General features: G+C 46.4%; 1 protein-coding gene across 1 annotated transcript in view; it reads left to right on the top strand.

Moving 5' to 3' along the window:
• GABBR2 (gamma-aminobutyric acid type B receptor subunit 2) overlaps nucleotides 1-19,985 on the top strand; it is a 439,230-nt gene that overhangs the window by 330,653 nt on the left and 88,592 nt on the right. Inside the window, exons 8-9 of the mRNA XM_049896560.1 lie at nucleotides 2,162-2,222; nucleotides 15,341-15,421. Coding sequence (XP_049752517.1) covers nucleotides 2,162-2,222; nucleotides 15,341-15,421 — 142 coding nt within the window. The remainder of the gene's footprint in view (nucleotides 1-2,161; nucleotides 2,223-15,340; nucleotides 15,422-19,985) is intronic.

Here is a 19,985-nt window from a genome sequence, read left to right as displayed (position 1 = left end):
AGATTGGTGGTTTAAACCCACCCAGCAGCACCATGGAAGAAAAGCCAAGCAATCAGCTTTCATAGCGATTACAGCCCAGAAAACCCAGTGGAGCTCAGTTCTACTCTGAAACATGTGGGGTCACCATGAGTGGGAATCAAGGCAACAGCAACAGGTACTTCAAAGATGGACTAATCAGTTTTCTTTAAAAAGTATAGAGAAAAAACAAAGTAAAGGAAGATTCTTTTTCTTACCCCCATCCCATACCCTACTCCAATGTCATTCCATCCAAGCTTTGAAGATCATTCCACACTTTTTTTTAATTTAACTAATAAATAAAAATCCTACAGAATTTATCCATGTTTTAAATCTAGAAGTCTCTGAAATCTTCAAAGCAGGGCAGGAGATTGGTGAATTAGTTAGATCTCCACCTTTGTCAAACAAAAACATTTCCTCTTGGACAGTGTTTGCATCTGTGCCACCCACCAGAGTGAGCTATTTGCACACAAGGGATCGTTTTGGAAGGCTTTCTGCATTTTTCAATCATCCCTAGAAACAAAATCACAGCTCCTGTCTCACCTCACCTTGAAGCTTTTCACACTCCAGGGAACTGCTTACAGTCACCTGAATATAGAATTTGGTGGGCGTTAGTTTCCAAAGTGATACTACTCACAGCTGTCTTTAGGATTTCAAAAAGGTGTCAAAGTGGTCTTAGAAGGTGTTTCTTGTACCTGAGAACAGGTTGAGTGGTTCTCTTTGTTCTAAGAGTCACAGGGCCTCAGACTTGGGGTTTCCACCCAAGAAAAGGTTTTCCTGGGCTTTCTCCAGAGAATTGAGTGGGATCCAGGGTAAGATCTGCATTGTTGTCTGATGACACAAGAGCATAACTATGAGAGAAAAGCAGTGTACCTTAAGACAGCTTCTTTTCCTGATTTCACATTAATGGAAATAAGGAAAAGTAATTATTTCTGGATCAGAAGAAACATGCTATAGTGAAGTAGCGGGGGCTTTAAAATCAAACTCAGATTTGAATCCCAGCAGCCCCATTCACTAGCTGGATGACTTTATACAAAGCCCATAACCTCCCTCAGTCTCAATTTCTTGGTCTGTAAAATGGCTATCATCTCCTTTACCTCTTAGGCTTCTTATGAAAATTCACTGATACAATGCCTGTTAATTTCCTTGCATGGTTGCAGAATTTTAGGTGGGCCATAAATTGGCAAGAAGAGACCAAAACCAAACCAAACCAGTTGCCGTCGAGTCACTGCTGACTCGTGGCACCTGGTTTGGTTTGGTTTTGTGTGTCAGGATAGAACTATGCTCTATAGGGTTTTCAGAAGCTGATCACCAGGCCTTTCTTTTCAGGTGCCTCTGGGTAGATTTGAACCTCCAACCTTTTGGTTAGCAGCTGAGCATTCTAACTCTTTGCACAACCCAGGGACTAAGAAAAGACCACGCCTCCTCTTTAAATTCCAATTTATTTAGCTAAGCATATGGGAGTCTGGTATCAGCCAGCACGGCAGATGCAGAAAATGAAGCTGTATTTAGCCCCTGGGGTCCCTAATGAGGGGCACTCAGCTGCCTGTGACACTAGTCAGGTCTCGCTGGCTCAAGAAGCTTAATTTTGTGCTGCGCCATAGCCCAGTTATAATTGGGGCTGACGTCACCACTCAGGAAGAACTTAGAAAAACATTCTCTTCCCTTAATAGGAAATAATAACAGACCTCCAACACCCTTCTGGTCCTCACACCAAACTCAGTCTCAGCAAAGTCACACATCTTTATGGGTGGGGTACGGGGAGCAGAGTCAGGGCCAGAGTCCTCAGACAGCATTTCTGCTCCATTTTTCCAGCACCCTGGAAGACCTTGTCCCCCGGATAACACAGGCCACGTGGGTGTTTAATAAATTGTCGTGATGATAATGATGATGTCTGTCTGGGCTTTAATTCATATGTTTCAGTTCCATTATTGATTTTGTGCTCCTCAAATTAACCAGATAAAGTCACAACCAATTTAAAAACAATTAGTTTGATTTTGCGTCTGTGGTCCAGAGGGAGTTTCTTTTTCTCCAATATTAATAAATCACATTGTACAATTAATGAATTTCCATCTTGATCAGTAGTGTTTGGGCTGATATAGCATTTCTCATTGTTTTTGTTTGTGTGTTCTGTTTTGTTTTTTAGGGTCAAGTTGTGTTCCGGAATGGTGAGCGAATGGGAACCATTAAATTTACTCAATTTCAAGGTAGGCTTTTGTGATATTTATTCTTTCCAGTTGATGAAATCTATATATGTTTACACAATAAAATACACAAAAGAAATGAAAGTATGGTGTTTCAAATAAGAGAAAGCAGTGTCAAGCGAAAGCACTTCTCTGTACAAACATTAGTTTTAACTCATTGAAGATATTTTTCTCAATTGCATTTCTTCTTAGGCCAATCCCACCTCCCACGTGATCCTGAAAGGCTGATCAAAGTAGAGGGAGTGGAAGGGGGTTAATCCAGTTCCAACATTCTGAGAAGCCTTGCATTGTTTTTATTTTTTATTAGAGAAATTTTCAAACAGAGAGGGAATAGCATAATGAACCCCCATGGACCTCACCCCAGCTTCAACTATTACCAACATTTTGCCAATCTTGTTTTATCTTTACTTACTGCTCCCCACTCCCGCCACTTTTTTTTTTTTTTGCTGTAGAATTCTAAAGCAGATTCCAGACGTTATCTCATTTCAATCTATAAATACTTCAGTATGCATTTCTACTAGATAAGGACTTTTAAAAATATAACCACAATACTATTATCGCACCTAAAATATTTAACAATTCTTAATATCCTCTAATTCCTGGTCTATGTTGACTCCCCTGATCATCTCAGAAATGTCTTTACAGTTGGTTTGCTTGAGAAGAATTCACATAGGATCCACCCTTTGCGTTTGGTTGGTACGTCTGCCATTATCTCTTTTAAGCTATAATGAGCCCATGCACATGTTTTTATATGCCATTCATTTGTGGAAGAAAGCAGGTCATTTGTTGGGCTTTTCTGCTGTCAGAGTTGGAAGGGGCCTCAGAGACCATCCAGAGCAAGTTCCCCATGTCATGAGGAGGAATGGAGGCCCAGAGAGGGCAAGGACTTGTCAAAGCCCACAGGGTATTACCAAGGAGCAGGCCTGAGCATTCCTCAAGGTGGGCATCTCAGTTCATTCAGCCCAGTATGGTCATTAGTGCATCGTTAACAAAACCACTAAGACAGACCTTTCATCCGTGCAGTGTTTTTCAGCAGCTGGATGTTTCTGGAAAATCCAGAAACATGAGCAGTGCCTGCGGTGTCACTCTGGGCAGATCTCAGAGTCATCCAGGGGAAAGCAAGAAATTAACTTGAGTTATTCAGATTTGTTCAGAAAAATCCCAACAGGCTTCAGATCAGTCAGGAAAGGTGTTCTTCAACACTATCGCTCTGTAATGCAGTCTTGGAGATTTACCCATTCATCTTCCTGTGACAGGTAATTGAAACACATGTCAGCTCTCCTGCATGCACAAAAGATGTACTTTTAGGCAAATGTAATTATTTTCCCATTTGTTAAGTCTTACTTCTTCATTGGTTGAGCAAAGTAAGCATCTTGGCAAAGATACTTCCTTTTTTTTTTTTTTTTTTCTTTTTTTGAGTGATTGCAACTAAATTCTCTTGTCACATTTCCAGTTCTCAAATTACATCTTCTAGGAGAAAATTTTGTCAAATATTGATTGGCCAATCACAGCTACAAGTGTGTGCCAATTTTATTGCCTTTTTTTTTTTCATGTGTTAGGATTAGGTGCCAACTCCAGTGACTATGGCTTTAGGCATATCAGGACGTATGCCTAATATGCATATGAGGAAGGCAGGCTAGCAAACAGGAGCTCAGGGCCTGCACCTTGCAGTCTGACCCATCTGCGCTCAAGTCACTCGCTTGCTATAGAACATCGGGCAAGAGTCTTCGCCTCCCTGACCCTCAATGTCCTCATCTGTAAGATACGAGTATAGTACCACCTACCTTCTACGGACGTGGGAAGAACTAAATGAGATAACAAATATAAATAACATAGCACACTGCCTGACACACACACACGTATATGTATATGTATGTTTTTTGCTCAATGAGTGGTGGCAATTGTGATTAGCACTTTGTAAAAAATTTTGACTCTTTTCTGGGGCAAATCGAGATTTCCCCGGTGCATCAAAACCCTCTCCCCACCCCCTGTGCCTTTTTGTCTGCCAGCCACCCCAGAGCTGCTCCCCACACGTACACGTGTAGGAGGTCAGACTGGACAGAGATGATCTTGTCCTACCACTGCACGGTATAAATGGGGAAACTGAGGCCCAGGGAAGGGAGGTATCCTCCCCAAGAACACACAACTGGTTGGTGGTGGAGCTGCCCTAGGCCCGCACACTCCCCTCCATATGCCAGCCTGAGCAATCTCCCTGTGCCTGAGCAATCTCCCATCCCTGCATTTGTGTACAACTTTTATTGACTGTCAGAGGGAGGCCTTCACAAGCTCCTGTTTCCATGTCTTTAAAACAGCCGTGGATGTTATTTGGGGACTGAAATGAGCTACTGGGATGCAAGGGCTTGTTCAAATTGTCACAATTTGTTCTCCAGATTAAAAGAGTTTGAGAGGTACCTTGTCTACTAGGATGAAGGATCACTGAATTATCGAAAAGCCGTCCAAGCTGGAAGGGCTCTTGATTTTCATCTCATTTCACAGACGGGAAACTGAGGCCCAGACAGGAAAAGGGACTTGCCTCACTGTGGAACCGTGAGCTCATGTTCCATCCAGACACTCTCTTCTGGGGCCTTCCAGGGATTTACCCACAGGGTGGGCCTGCCCCCTTCCCTGGGCTTGTTGTTGTTGTTGTGTTCTGACTAATAGCAACCCTATAGAGCAGAGTAGAACTGCCCCGTAGGGTTTTCTAGGCTGTAATCTTTATGGGAGCAGATCACCAGGCCTTTCTCCTGTGGAGGAGCTGGGTAGGTTTGAACTGCCAACCTTTTGGTTAGCAACCAAGCACTTAACCATTACACCACCATGCCTTCTAAATTCCCTCATCCCATTGAGCTTGCAAAAAGGCCTCTGAGTAGGGTTAACATGTTGCTTTCTCCCTTACTGTTCACACCCCCCTCTCCCTGTTTCTCGCTTGATGGCTCTTGTTCTCTTTTCTTATTTAGAGGGGACAGTGGAACAGCAGGTCTCAGACAGAGCTGACTCACAGCCAGCCACGTAGCTGGCCCCAGACAGTGGAGGCTCCCCTTCCAGGGTCTGCTCCCAGGCTGATACCCAGGCTGTCTCAAGTGCTCGCTGAAGGGATCTTGGAAATTGGCCCATGCTACCACCCCTCTGAGGACCTCATGAGACGCTTTTTCAGCTTCTCATTTGCACACAGTCCCTGATGGCTTCTAAACCCTTTATGTACAGAAGAAAAAGTGGTTTGTAGGAGGCTCTGCCGACTCCTTTGCAAAACTAAAATGCAAATTAGTTGGAAATGGGAGTCAGCCTCGGGAAGAAGACAAACAGGAAAACCAGGAAGCCATGGTCCCTCTATACTTTTTGATTCCAGAGGCATGGGATTGTTATGCCCAGTGCCTGGCTCATAGTAGAATTAATTTAGAGGCAAAGACTTGGATTCATGTCCTTGCTCTGAAACTCCCCAGCAGTATGACCCTGAGCAAGTCACTTCATCTCCGGAGTCTCCATTTCCTCCTTCATTGGGTAATGAGATTTCAGCAGTGCCAGCCCCGCCTGCCACAGGGCTGTTGTAAGGGGAGAATGGATTGTATTCCATAAACTCTTAGGCACTGGGAAGCTGGAGTTATATTACTACTTGCGGCCTGGCTCGAGGCTGACTCTTGGTAAATGTCCACCAAATGGGTTAGTGAAAGTGTGCGCTGGGCCGGAATCCCTAGGCTGTGGAGATTTAAGAACACGTTCATTCACGTGTGGTTTTCAGTGACTCGATTCAAGACAGAATGTCTGGCTAGGAGCAGTTAACCTTGACAACAGAAATATGAACTAATTCATGATCATGACCGTTGTTCCAAACTGGAAAACTTTTATCTTTTTTACAAACAGGAGTGTTAGACCAACAGGGTGTTCTAAGACGACATGCCAGGGCTAGCACCTTGGTCCCTCTTGGGGCTAGCCATTTTGAGTTTAGGCAGGGTTTCTAATGGTTTGGTTTTCCTTATGCCCAGCTCCTCCTACATCTACTCAGTTTTTAGAGCTCCCAAAGCCATTACCTCCCATCAGGACTGTCCTAGAGGGCAGGTGGGCAGATGCCATCAGTGGCCCACCCGTATCCCCTGAGCATCCACTATTCCAGAACAAGCCAAATAGCATGTTACTAAACCAAACCAGTTGCCACTGAGTCAATTCAGACTCATAGCAACCTTATAGGACAGGGGAGAACAGCCCCCATAGGGTTTCCAAGGAGCAGCTGGTGGATTCAAGCTGCTGACCTTTTGGTTAGCAGCCTTAGCTCTTAACCACTGCACTACCAGGGCTCCATGCTACTCAAAGCAGCTGCAATTCTCGACCTGTGCAAGGAGTAGGCCAGATGTCCAGGGAGTTAACGTCTCCAGGAATAGCCCTCAGCCAGGGATGAATGAGAGGCGGAGGATAAATAATACCCCAGCTTCCTTTCCACTTGGGTGGGACAACTCCACAGTATGGTCTACTCTGTCTCCCAGATGTCACCAGTGGATTGAGCCTCAGCTGCCCACACAGAAACCTGCTTATTAATGCACCTTCCTTCCATTCCTTCCCTGTCCTATCCCCTCAAACCCTTCTCGGTGTTTCCTGGGACCACCTTCCAAAAAAAATTATGTGCATTCTTACCTTGTCTCAGGGCTACTCCAGGGGACCCACCCTACAATGGTAGGTAAAGCAGGTATTAGGATACCCTTGGAGACACACGCCTTGAACCCTTTCAAGTCCCAAGTTCAGTGCTCATCCCCCATGCCACCACTGACTTCCACTAAGACTCGTGCAGATGAGGAGCAATACTTTTTTTTTCCCATAAGAGAAAAAAGAATCCACGTTACTGCCAAATTCTAAACGTGGCTCAGAATTTGCAGCAGGAAATTGAGTGAAGCCATGATTAGAGCCTTGTTTATGCTGTTCATCATGGAATCTCAGCATCTGCCGCTCCAACTCACCGTTCCTGCCTTCATTAGGCCTGTTTGTAAGAATCTCGGTGAATGGCAACGTGCTTGAATTTCACACTGCTTCTGTGCAACATAAAGGACTCAGACTTGGGAGTTGGGTATTTCAGCACCTGATTTGAAGGGATGGGGTCTTCCGTTGCTCTAACAGCCTAATTGTCATTCAGAACGTACCTAGTGAAATGTAGGCTTGTCCTTCCCATTTGCAGACATTTAATTACCGGTTGGTCTTTGGGGTAACAGATATGGTTCTATTCAGTGTGCATTTCCTGAGCATCTGCCAGGCGCTTTACCAAGTCCTCTGGGGGAAGCTAAGTTGCATAAGATACAGTCCCTGCCCCCCAGGGGCTTTATAATCTCTCTGGCCGAATGCCAGTGCCTGTAAAAGCAGGAAGATAATTTCCCAGAACCTACTAGAAAACTTTTGGAATGTGTTTGACCCTAGTTTGAGACTCTCAGGGATGATTTTTAATATCCTTCTTCTTCTGTCGAGGCACATATTGTAACTCCCTTCACCAAGACACGCACCTGGAAAGACTAGTTAGTCATATCTCCACTCAGCTTACATAATTAAGACTGGAAACACCTTCCACTAAACGGCAGGATACACTGGCCGTGCTGTGGACCAGCAGGAATAGAAGGATACACATGAATGTGGGCTTTTTCAGGTTGGGTGCTGGTCCCCAGTCTTATCACCTCCCAGCCCTCATGATCCAGGGCTTACCTTTCCAGAAGCTTAAGGCCTGGAAGACAGGTATTTAGCAGACGTTTGTCACTGAACCATAAACTCTCAGTGTTGAAGGGTGCCCTGAGTCTCCTTTACAGCATTACCTTTTCTTGAATACTTCCAGTGATGGAGAACTCATTTTCTCTCATGTAGAAAGTGTATGGACCTTGAAGCAGACTTGCCTGATCATTGCTAGCCAGATGATATCACTCAATCTCTCTAAGCCTTCATTTCAGCATTTGTCTAAAAATAGTAAAATAAAAGGTGATCCCTTTCCTTACCTTGAGAGTGATGGTGAGAAGTCAATGACATGAGGCTGGCCCAATGACTGGCACAGAGGAGGGCCATGGCAACTGTTCGCTTCGTTCTCTTCTCCTGGGCGCTTTGGTCAATGACCCTAGATTAATCCCCTGCAGAATTCCGTGAGAAAAGTGCAGTCTTGCTTCCTTGGGACACACTTCAGTTGTTGGTGGTTTCTTCCCCAGTCCTCCCACCTCCACCCCACATAACACTGGTTTCCCCTCCCACCTTGTCCAGCAGCTCAGATTAAGACATGATATCCAGACCCTCTCTGTCCTCATCACTCTCTGTCCTTCAGCAGCCTTTTGTTTTATTTCAGGCACAAGGAGTTAAGGTCATCACGCTCCTCGTTTCATGGGACAGTTTTGTCACTGGTCCATGAAAACCTCTTTTTTGTTCGTGTATCCCCTTTTTCCCTCATTTATTCCTGTACCCAACTCCTATCTTTCCCCAGTGAGAGGCAAACACTCTAAGTGTTTAATGCAGATGTTGTCTATATGTATCCTTGCAAAATGCACAGTGCTGTCTTCTGTGTGTATATTGTAAATTTAAATCAGTGGACCTAGATTCTGTATCTTCTTCCGTTGTTTCTTTGTCTTCCACTCGGTACTATGTATTTTTAAGATGTCTCCATCCTAAAAATACATGTCCGTTTAAGCTGTGGCTTCTCATCTAGTGATAGACACCTAGGTCACCTTCAACTCCCTGCCTCCACAAATGATGAATATCCTTATAAACGTCCCTTTATGGACCCAACTGGGAATTCCTTTAGGACAATGCCTTGGAGCAGAATTGTTGGGTCAGAATGTATGTGCACATGAATATGCCTAAAATCTGCCAGCTTGCCCCTCAGAGTGCCCATACCCACCTACGCTGCCACTGGCTAAGGACTCCTCGGTCCCTACTCCCACCCACGTTTGGCGTTTTTCAGCTCTCTCACATTCTCCAATCTAAAGGTATAAAGTAACTTCTCACTGTTGTTTTAAAAATGATTTCTCTGGTTACTAATGAGTTTGGGCATTTCTTCCTGTGCTTATTAGCCATTTGTTAATTACCTATTCTGACTCTTTGACCGTTTTTATTTTAAGGTTGCTGTCTTTTTCTTGTTGAGTGGCAAGAATTCCTTACATAATCTAGATATCAATCCTTTGTTGGTTTTGGGCTTAGCAAATGTCCTCTTCCATTCTGTCACTTGTCTATAGACTTAGAGTCCTTGTTTAACAGGAGTTCTTAATTTTGATGTGAACAGTTTCTCAGTGTTTGGTCCTCTGGTTTCTGTCTTGAAGTTTCTCAACAATCACTTCATAGCACTTCCTAGGTGCTAGGTCCTGGCAAGGCACAGGGGATGATGAGATGGGTAAGATGCAATCCCTGCCCTCAGGGATTTCCCAGGAAAGTGGGGAGTAGACCCAGGACCCTAACAAGGTACAATACATGACAAGAGATGGCACAGGCAGCGTAGTCATCCAGAGGAGGGGCACTTAGCTCTACCTGGCAGATTCTAGGAAGGCTGCTTAGGAGGTAAATTCTAAAGGACCAGTGGGAGTTAACAAGGAAGAGGAGGAAAAAAACAGGTGTGCATAACCTGTTGCATGTTCTACATCCACTGGGTACTTAGCTCTTGACCTTCGGCCAGTTTTCCTAAGTCATTGGACAAATCTATCCCTGGTAGGGTTATTATATCTCCAGGGCATCTTGCCAGTGACCACCTGGCCTGTAAAAAGTCTCCAAACAAAAGCTTATTTAAAATATGACAGTGGCATCATTGTGAAGACAGAGAGGAGCATCTGTGTGCAGGGCCCCAGCCAGGGAAGAACTCGCCCCTTTCTGCTCTGTGCTGCTGAGCTGTGGTGCTCAGATCTGCTCCACTCCCCCCATGAGAGGGAGAGTCACCTTGAGGGCTCATCCACAGCCAGTGACCAGGTCTCAGGTAGAGTGGGAATGGAAAATCCCTTCTTGAGGAATATGCTGTTAAGCCTGGAGAAGAGCAGAATTGGGGGCTTATGGTCACCATCTCCATCTCTGAAGGACCCTTAGGAGCAGGAATCCATGTAATACGGGTCTCTCAAAGCAGAGCCAGGCCCTGGGAGGGGAAGTCACAGGGACAGGTTTCCACTTGGAATGAGGAAGGCCCTTCAGAGTGGTTGAACGAGAGCTGGAGGCCACAGAGACCTCCCTGTCCAGCCCCTATTTTTAGCAAGACCCAGACAAGGGATGATACTTCTCCATGGCTATTCACTGAGGTGGTAGCAGAGCCAAGACTAGCTCCAAGGGTCCCATTTCTCAGCCCAGAGGTCTTTCCTGTGCTTGAATTTGGGATTTTGTTGGGGGTCCTAAAATTGAGTCATCTTACAGAATCTTAGATTTTTGTTGATCCTAGATCAAATCTTTGTTTTACAGTCTAGAATTATACATTGAGTTTGTGTGTGTGTGTTAAACAACAGTTCAACTTTAAAGGTCACATATACCGCCCCTAATTCAGAGCCAGAGCCAGCTGAGGAAGAATAGACATTCGGGCGTGGGGTGTAGAGTTGAGGTAGCAGGGTTTGGGATCCAGCTAAAGCAGCACCTAGTTCTCCTGCATTGGGGCATGTGGTCCAGGAAGGAGACAGAATCACTCCATAATTAAAGCTGGTCTATTTCCCAGTATCGTGGAGATTCCTAGACCCACCAAAACCCATTGTTGTAGAGTCGATTGCGACTCATAGTGATCCTATAGACAGAGTAGAACAGCCCCATAGGGTTTCCTAGGCTATAATCTTTACAGAAGTAGACTGCCACATTTTTCTGCCAAAGAGTGACTGGTGGTTTCGAACCACCAACCTTTTGATTAGCAACTGAGTACTTAACCACCACACTACCAGTCCTTCCTAGGCCCACAGCCAGTGACTATTTCCAGACTGGACTTTTTTCAGCAGCCTGATTTTCACCAGTGGGACTGGTTTTCTTTACATATCATCCAAATCAACAACTTGAAATAAAGGATGCACCTTTTAAAGAGAACACTTCATTATGCACCACAAGAGGGGACCAGTATTATTCTGCAGGAAAAGGGCTCTTTGTTTCACAATATACTTAGCCTCTTAGTACCAGAACATGTCGTCACCGAAGAGCCCTCAGTATGACCCAGCGCTTCTCAGCCCTGGCTGCACATCAGAATTACCCCCAGGAGCTTTTACAAATACAGCTGCCCAGGAGCCACTCCAGTCCCGCAGGGATTCTGAGGTAATGGGTCCATGTGGGACCTGGGCATCTGTATTTTCTGGAAGGACCCAGATGATTCTAATGCTCGGCTAGGGCTGAGAACCACTGGAACCCCTGCAGTGCAATTTACAGGTGGAGAAACTGAGTCCAGCAGAAAGGGAATGGTTCATCCAGGATCACACAGTGAGTCCGTAGCAATGTGCAGCAGAGCCCTGGCAGGCAGGGAGGCCTGCCTGTGGCCAACCCCACGCCACAGCCCCTCTCTCTCTGCTCAGAATCCCCCACATGAATCTTCTTCCCAGTCTGTCTGCAAATCCCCTGGTCCACAGTCCCTGGTCTGCAAGGCCAGGTTCATATCCAAATAAGTGGTTGGCACTGTTTGCACAATGGAGTTAACAAAGAGCCCAAAAGTTGAAAGTTCTGGGTTCCTGTTACAGGCATCACCCATCTGGGCCCAGAGAGAATGGAAGAACACAGGGGGCATAATTCTTCCACCTGAAAATGCTGGGGGACCCCTGGCCAGAGGGCGGGGGATGACCTTATGCTGCTGAGACATCGGAAGCAAGACCTCAGGTTCCACTCAGGAGCTGACCATCTAGCAGGAATCAGAAGGCCTGGACACACCTAGGGCATCGCTCCAGCACAAGCAATGTTGTCACCCAGTGCCCTGAACCCACTGGGGTGCTCAAATGGAAGAGGGGCCATTTGAACCAGACTTCAAAGATGGTTGGGGTTTAGGCATATTGATTTGGTAGAGGGAAGGGAAAGCCACCTTCCAAGTGGAGGACCTGTGTCATGGGAAAGTGAAAACATACACCCACCCAAAACCTGTACACAAATGTTCATGTTGTTGTTGTTAGGTGCCATCAAGTCGGTTCTGACTCATAGCGACCCTATGCACAACAGAACGAAATGTTCATAGCACTGGCATTATTCATAATAGCCAAAAAGTGGAAACAATCCGAATGCACATCAACTGAGGAATGGATAAACAAACTGTGGTCTATCCATACAATGGAACATTATTCAGCCATAAAAAGAACTGAGGGACTGATACATGATACATCAGGAATGAACCTTGAAGACATTACGCTGAGTGAAAGAAACCAGCCATCACAAAGGATCACATATTATATGATTCCATTTATATGGAAGGTCTTGGACAGGCAAATCTATAGACAGAAAAGTAGATTAGGGTTGCCTAGGACTGAGGGGGGAGGTTAAGGGCTGGAGAGGGACTGCTAATGGGTACGGGGTTTCTTTTGGGAACAAAAATGTTCTAAAATTAGTTTGTGGTGATGGTCGCACAACCCTGTGCATATTTAACTAAAAAAAGTTGTACACTTGAAATGGGTGAATTGCATGGCATATTAACTATATCTCAATAAAGCTGTTTGAGAAAAATGCAATGAGCCAGGTCAGGCTGAGCCCCCACCTTCCCAGGCTCAGCACTGAGTGCTACGGGACCCATCTGGATACAGCACACACATACGGCACAGAGAACCCCGAGCAGAACCCCAAGTGGTTTGAAAAAGGTCAGGGAAGGAGGAGTGCTCCTGCCTGGAGCAGTGGGAATTCGGACCTCCAAACTGGGAGAGTCAGATGAGGGAGCGCATCCCTGGTGCTGGAACGGCAGGAACAGAAGTCCTGGGTCTGCTTAGCCGTGAGGGAAGAGCGTGGCTAGAGTCCAGTGGACATGGGTTTGAAAGATTCCTTCCAGCCAAGTGGTCCTGGGCAGATCATGTAACCTTTCTGCAGAAAGGGAAGCTGTACACAGGAATAATTTTACTTACCTGGTGGGGTTTTCTGGGTACCTGGTGGCAAAACAGTTAAGTGCTCAGCTGCCAACTGAAAGGTTGGAGGTTTGAACCCACCCAGTGGCTCTGCCGGAGAAAATACCTGGTGATCTGCCCCCATAAAGATTACAGCGTAGAAAACCTATGGGGCAGCTTTACTGTGTCACATGGGGCTACTATGAATCAAAATTGACTCCACAGCATCTAACAACAAGAAGGTAGGGCTATGATGAGGCTAAAGTCACCAAACTACAAACTCTTCAAGTCAGAGATAGTGATTTGTCTTTTAATCTTGGTGTCTCCAGCCCCCAGCACACACCCTGGCATAGAATAGGTGGTCAATGAATGTTTGTTGAATAAAGTATTGAACTAGGGGATTTATCATAAGCAGCTCTTCGGTATCCTGGATATTCAAGGTCACTGTGGTCAGTAATGTGGAAAAAGCCAGAAATACCTCAGCTGGGCCTGGTATGCCGTAGGAACTCAATAATTGTGGGCTGAACAACCAGCCCCCTGGCTCAGCACAGGTGGTAACTGTGCTCTGAATTCAGAGCTAGGGGCCCCGGGTTCAGGCTCACCTGGTCAATGCCCAGCCATCACAGAACCTCTGTGAGGTTCCACCCTCATTACAGAGTGGGGCAAATTATGCCCAGTTCAGGGTTTGCCTTGAGCCTTAGATGCAGTACCATGTGAAGCAAGTTGAGCCTCCAAGCACTCCCCTGGGGGAGGAAAAAAAAAAAAATTTTTTTTTTTTTTTTTTTTTTTATGGTCGGGTGGGGAGGTTGGTATCATTTTGGTGCCATGGGACAGTGTAGTGGGGCTGGGTGAGTCAGAAGGGCGGGCTCTGTGGCTGGGGGCAGCGTGGGGTGCCAGTCAAGCTACTTCCCGGCTCCTGGTGGTTTATTCCTATCCGCCTGCATATTTCATGTGCTGCCTCCCCACGCCAAATAAATAAATCAGGGCCTCCTCCTCTGAGCCGCGGGAGCTGACTGAGGCCTCTGAAGGGCTAAGGCCTTCAAAAGGCCGGTGTGGGGATATGGGAACCCCCAGCCACTGCTGCTGCTGCCAGAGTCTGCTAATGTGACATTTAGGGGTCCCGTGGCCCTTGCAAGTGACAGCCACCTGTGCAGCATGATGCCCCCCAAGTGGCGAATCCTGGTGGGAAGAAGAAAGTGACTTTCACAGTCCCTGTTTTCCATCCCACAGTCAAAGGAATGCAGGCAGAAGTATGGGCACCAGGGTTCCCTGCTCTGTTTCCTGAATGTATGTAAGGGACCAGCAGCACACCTGCATTTCTGCACACACACTCACCTGGAGCCACCGCCCCAGGAGGCAGGTCCTCCTATGCGCACACCTGGACCCCCTACTGCTGCATCACTTAGTGACCTCTGGGCATTTTGCTGACCACATCTGTGTCCGCAGCTCTGGGGACCCACTTGCACAGGCCTGTGTCTGAGGGCAGATAGCCACACCTCTCTGCAGTTACTACATTCTGGAGGCACAGGTGGCCCACGGGGCTGTCACTTCTCAGGTTCCCATCTCTGACTAGATTGTGGCTGGAGTGCATGATCAGTCCTTCGGTCTGCGCTCTATCAGAGAGACAGTGACATTGTGGGTGTGGCCCAGGGAGGGGCCCAGATGAGGGAGAAGCAGAAAGGTTACTCCGTAAGAAGTGGCTGGAGGGGTTGGGGGCTGGTGCCGGGGGAATAATCTCTCTTTGTCTTCAAGTCTCTGGAGTCGTCCTGGGACAGGAGGGAGCAGAGGTTTCTGTGTGGTCCTAGAGGGGAGAGCCAGAAGAACAGGGAAAAGTTACAGGGAGACAGAGTCCAGCTCAAATACCAAGAAGGTCATGGTAATGGGCAGAGGGCCAGGCTATGAGCTGGGGGAGGTGCTCCTGTTACCCAGAGGGGTGCAGCAAAGGATGAGTGATTGATGAGACTGGTGGGTGAGGGCGCTGCAGACCAGATCAAGGTTGGAGGTTGTGTGACTCTAACTGGAGGGCACAGGCGAGAAGCAAAACTCTGCAAGAGTATAGATAGCTAAGGCCTGTGAAGGGAATGAGACGCGGTACAGGAACACCCAGACAGAAATACAGGACCCTAATCTAACCTTAATCTAACCGCCACTGTCTCTTACTCCCCGCAGACAGCAGGGAAGTGAAGGTGGGAGAGTACAACGCTGTGGCTGACACGCTGGAGATCATCAACGACACCATCAGGTTCCAAGGTAAGGAGCGTGGGCTTCTCGGAAGAGGGGGCCTAGATGTTGTCTGAGGGTGGAAGACAAGCTCAGAGTCCTTTTCTTCACGGACAAGAAGGAACATCCTTTCCCTTCAACACATACACTCACTCACTGGGCACAGGATACCCATCACTTACATGAGTTCCATCTTCTGGGATGGGTTGCTGAATTTTGCATCGAGTGTTGGTTATCACCAAGCCATCTGTGTTTAAACCATTGTGTGGTCAGTAGTAATTCTTTTAAAATGCTGCCTACCTAGATTTAGCTCTGTCTCCTCTGGAAAACAGAGTTTGTTGGGGTCTATTTTTTTTATGATAAGACCTCTCCACCTGCTGCTCTGCCTGGAAAGCCACCCCCTCTCTTCTGCTAGAGAACTCCTCCTCAGCTTCTAAAACCAGGCCAATGGTCACCTCCTTCAGGCAGCCTTCCCTGACTGCCCCTCAGCTGAACTAACAGCTCCCTTTGCTTCCACGCTTCTCCCATGGCTACTGTCACTTTGCACTGAAATTACTGGGTTATTGGACCATGGACTCCCTGACTGGATCCTGTTTGACTTTAAATTCCTGACACTAACCAGGCTCTGCAAAATACCAGAGACTTGGTAATATTTGATGAAAAGATGAATATATGAATCCTAGAGTTTCAGAAACTAATCGAACGAGCACTTTACCATGTATAATCCAACAATCTATTGAATTTTTTCATTGTTTGCATGTATTGTTTTAAACCATTAAATGGTTTTTCCAGACTAAACTTCTAATTATTTTATTGAACACCATACTGAATAATAATTTTCTAGCATAGATATCTTAATTGATTTTCTATTCCCAGATCATTTTACATTTGTAGATTTTTTAACTATTTTGCCATCTGTTGACCCATTATAAATCAAATAAATTATTAATAAAGTATATACAAAAAAAATCGTCAAGTCGATTCCAGCTCCTGGCGACCCTATAGAGTGAAATGGAACTGTCCCATGGGGGTCCAAGAAGTGGGTGGCTGGTGGATTTGAACTGCTGACCTTTTGGATAGCAGCCAAGCTGTTAACCACGTGCAACCAGGGCTCCTAATAAAGTACATAACAAGTGGCAAATATGATAGTTAACAAAACATCATTATTCTGTACTGTAGCTAACAAATAACTGTTTCTAAAATCAGTGGTTTATTTCCTTTCATGTCAATTTAAAATATTTATTCTCCACATTAAAGGGGAAATATAAGTAAAAACATCAGGAGAAAAAAAATGTGCCAAACAATTTCATTAACGAATTATAACTAGATAACCAAAATGTAAGAAAAATACATTGACATTAATGGGTTTGTTATTGCATTATTTGCTACTATCTTCCTGGAATTCAGAATTTTGATACTAAATTCCAAACTAAGAATTAGAAACATTTTAAAGTTAGAGTAATATTGTGCAAACTGAAGGCTATAATTTGTCCAGTTATCCAGGAAAAGGCTATTTAATACTATTATGTGATATTAAGCTTGAAAAAAAATGAATGTATGATTGAACAAGTGAATGGATGAGTGGTTGAGTGCATAAATAAATGAATGAGTGAGTGCATGGGTCAGTGAGAGAGCGGGTGGGGGTGGGTAGATGGATAGATGGGTGGATGTAGGAATAGATGGATAGATGGGTGGGTGGGTAGGTGGGTGGATGGGTGAGTCAGTGGATGGGTAGATAGGTGGATATGTGGATAGATGGATAGGTAGGTGGGTTGGTAGATGGATGGATGGGTGGGTAGGTGGATGGATGGATGGGAAAGTGGGTGGGTGGGTGGATGAACAGGTACAGCCCAGTCAGTGGGTAGCAATGGAGGAAGCTGCCGCACCAATAGCACCTGGGTGCTATTACTCTGATACCACTGGGGTAGCAAATGCTGGGACCAGTGAGTACCAGGTGCCTTTCTGTGCTTAGAATTCCTTCTTAAAAGCAGGTCCCCACAAGAGAAGTTCTTTTATGGGTTCTTTGATTAGATTTTGTCATGTCCCTGCATATCCACTGGATCCAAAAGATTAAGCTTTGAGAACATTACAAAGCAAAGCCTCAAGGTGGGGAGAGGTGGTCTCTGTGCCCCAGTGGGCCTCCCCTCTCCACCTGAGGGAGCAGTCACGAAGCATGTAGTCATATATCACCTCACGGAGCCACAGAAAAACTCTGAAAGGTGGGTATACAAGCCCTGTTATCAGAAAGGGTAACTCCTCAAATTCACACAGCCTATGAGAGGCAGAGCCTGTTCTAACTGCAAGACTTGATCCCCAAGATAGGCCTGTCTGCTTCCAGACTCCAGAGATCTAGGTTTACTGAAAAGGATTCTGGGTTTACAAATTGAAGAAAAGACTCAAACACAAAATAAACAAAAGACACAACATAACTGCGAAGAAAAACACAAATTAACAAAATAATAATAATTACGCATCCAGGACAGTGGTTAAATAATAGTCGAGGAGCACCTGGCTCATCACTGATTGAAACTCTGCCATCCGGGTCTCCTGCTGTGCCTCCAGGCCGGGATAACCCAGGAAGCAGCTGCTCCAGGCCCATCTCCTGCTTCTCAGACCTTCCTGCGGGCCCAGAGAGTAATAACCCATCTCGTTACCCTGAGCCCAGCTGTCCCACTCACACCCCTGCCTGGGCTTAGCCCTCAGCCCTCTCACGAACCCCTGCACCAGCCCCGACGGGTCTTCCCACCCCCCGTCTTAACCCCCCTCAAGTCCATTCTGCCCTTGGCAGCCAAAGTACCCAGGTCCCCATGCCATGCTGAAGGTGCCCCCTTCTGCTCAGAGCCCTGCACAGTACCACATGGTTCACAATGAGGGTCTCCCTCCTTGGTGTGGCCCCAAGGCCTCCATGGGAGGGACCCCCTCCCCACTTCTCTGGCTGTACTCTCAGGATAACCCCAAGCAGACTGCTTACAGTTCCTCAAGCATGCCAAGGCACGCCATGCCTTTGCTTCTCCATTGCCTCTGCTTAGAATGCCCTTCCACCTTGTCCTCCTGGTGATCAGCCGACAGCTCTCCTCCTCTTCTTCCAAGGCTCAGCTCCTACGTCAACTTTCCATAGCCTTTCCCAATTCCATCAGGTGGACCTGCCCTCTGCTTCCTGCTTTGTGCTCAGTGCTTCCTGTGTCTGATGTTTTCACAGGCCTGAATCTCCTTTTTGGAGGCTGTTTATCTTAGTGGTTAGAGCTCAGGTTTTGGAGTTAGGCAGATCTGGGTTCAAGTCCTGCCAGCTCTCCCACTGACTAGCTATAAAACCTTAAGCTATAAAAGCCACTTAACACCTAGAAAACTGTAAATTGGGAATAATCTTATCTACCTGTGAGGCTCAGACCATGGTAAGCCTCCAGTGAACGTGATGCTTAGTATTCCTTTTTTTTTTAAAACATGTCTAGTGTGTAAGTTCCTTGAGGGTAGGGACTGTGCCTTGCTCATCCTTGAATCACTGGTGCCCAGCTCCAAGCCTGACAGACGAAGATGATGAATGAATGGGGATGAATGGATGAATAATGAATTCATAGAGTGGATGAGAGGCAAGACAGAAACCTCAAGTCTGCTGCTATTATAACGCTTCTAATAAGCCATTACCATTTGGCTTCTGTTATGTTTTAGTTAAGATGCACCATGTGGAGGCGCCATTTTGGGGGAAGAAAGGGGGCATAAAGAGGAAGAGATGTTCTCAATTTTCTGAAATTGTTTCTACTCAATGAACCCCAAACTCACTAGTGGCTACAGTCATAGCCTTTGATCCAAACCTCGGCCCCCTTTCTCAGTGCCTGGAAGAACAGAGAAGGGCTGGTTTCCAGCCAAGAATGTATGATCACCACCAGGACTGCTCTTGTGTTTGGGAGCCCGAGAGCACCCTGGGTGGCCTGATGCAACCCAAGGTGTTCAGGCAGGGGCGGAAGGAGGAGGGGAGGAGAAGGTTCCAGTTGCTGAGCTTTCACTGCTGGAAATGATGTCACCTCTACCACCTTGTGTCTATTTTAGCCCTGACATCCAGCCCTTGAAGCCACTCTTCCTAGAAATGTTACTTTGTGTGGAATTGCTTACAATGTTATGTTAACCACGCCAGAAGGTGGCTAGCTGTTTTCGAACCTGGCAACTTCCCTAGACTTTTTAGATGGGTCAAACTCTTCCCCACCCCCCGCCCCCCACTACGTGTTTCTAAACATATTTGAACTAGCTAGAGGAGTTTTTTAAACAGATGTTCGGGAGAGTTCTTGTTTGTCCATCACCTGCTGGTCGCCTGGGAATGGAGACAAACATGAGGCTGGTGTCCAGCCAGGCCCATTGCCATGGCACAGCCAGGAGGCCATCCTGAGCCCTGGGAGTCGCTCTAGGGCTCTCAGGCTTGGCCACTCCCCTGTGGCTTATTCCACACGTCAGCACTAGAGGTAAAAGCCCCAAAGTTTCTACAGTTTCACAGTAGAAACCTGACCTGAAACCTTAGCTCACAAAGAGGGGATTGGCAAAAAGTGGGAGGAGCAGGGGCGGATTATCCAATAGGCCAGGTAAGCACAGTGCTTACCTTGCTTAC

The sequence above is a fragment of the Elephas maximus genome, chromosome 9, assembly GCF_024166365.1.
Source record: "Elephas maximus indicus isolate mEleMax1 chromosome 9, mEleMax1 primary haplotype, whole genome shotgun sequence".
Taxonomy (NCBI): domain Eukaryota; kingdom Metazoa; phylum Chordata; class Mammalia; order Proboscidea; family Elephantidae; genus Elephas; species Elephas maximus.
This window is presented reverse-complemented; position numbering and strand designations above follow the sequence as displayed.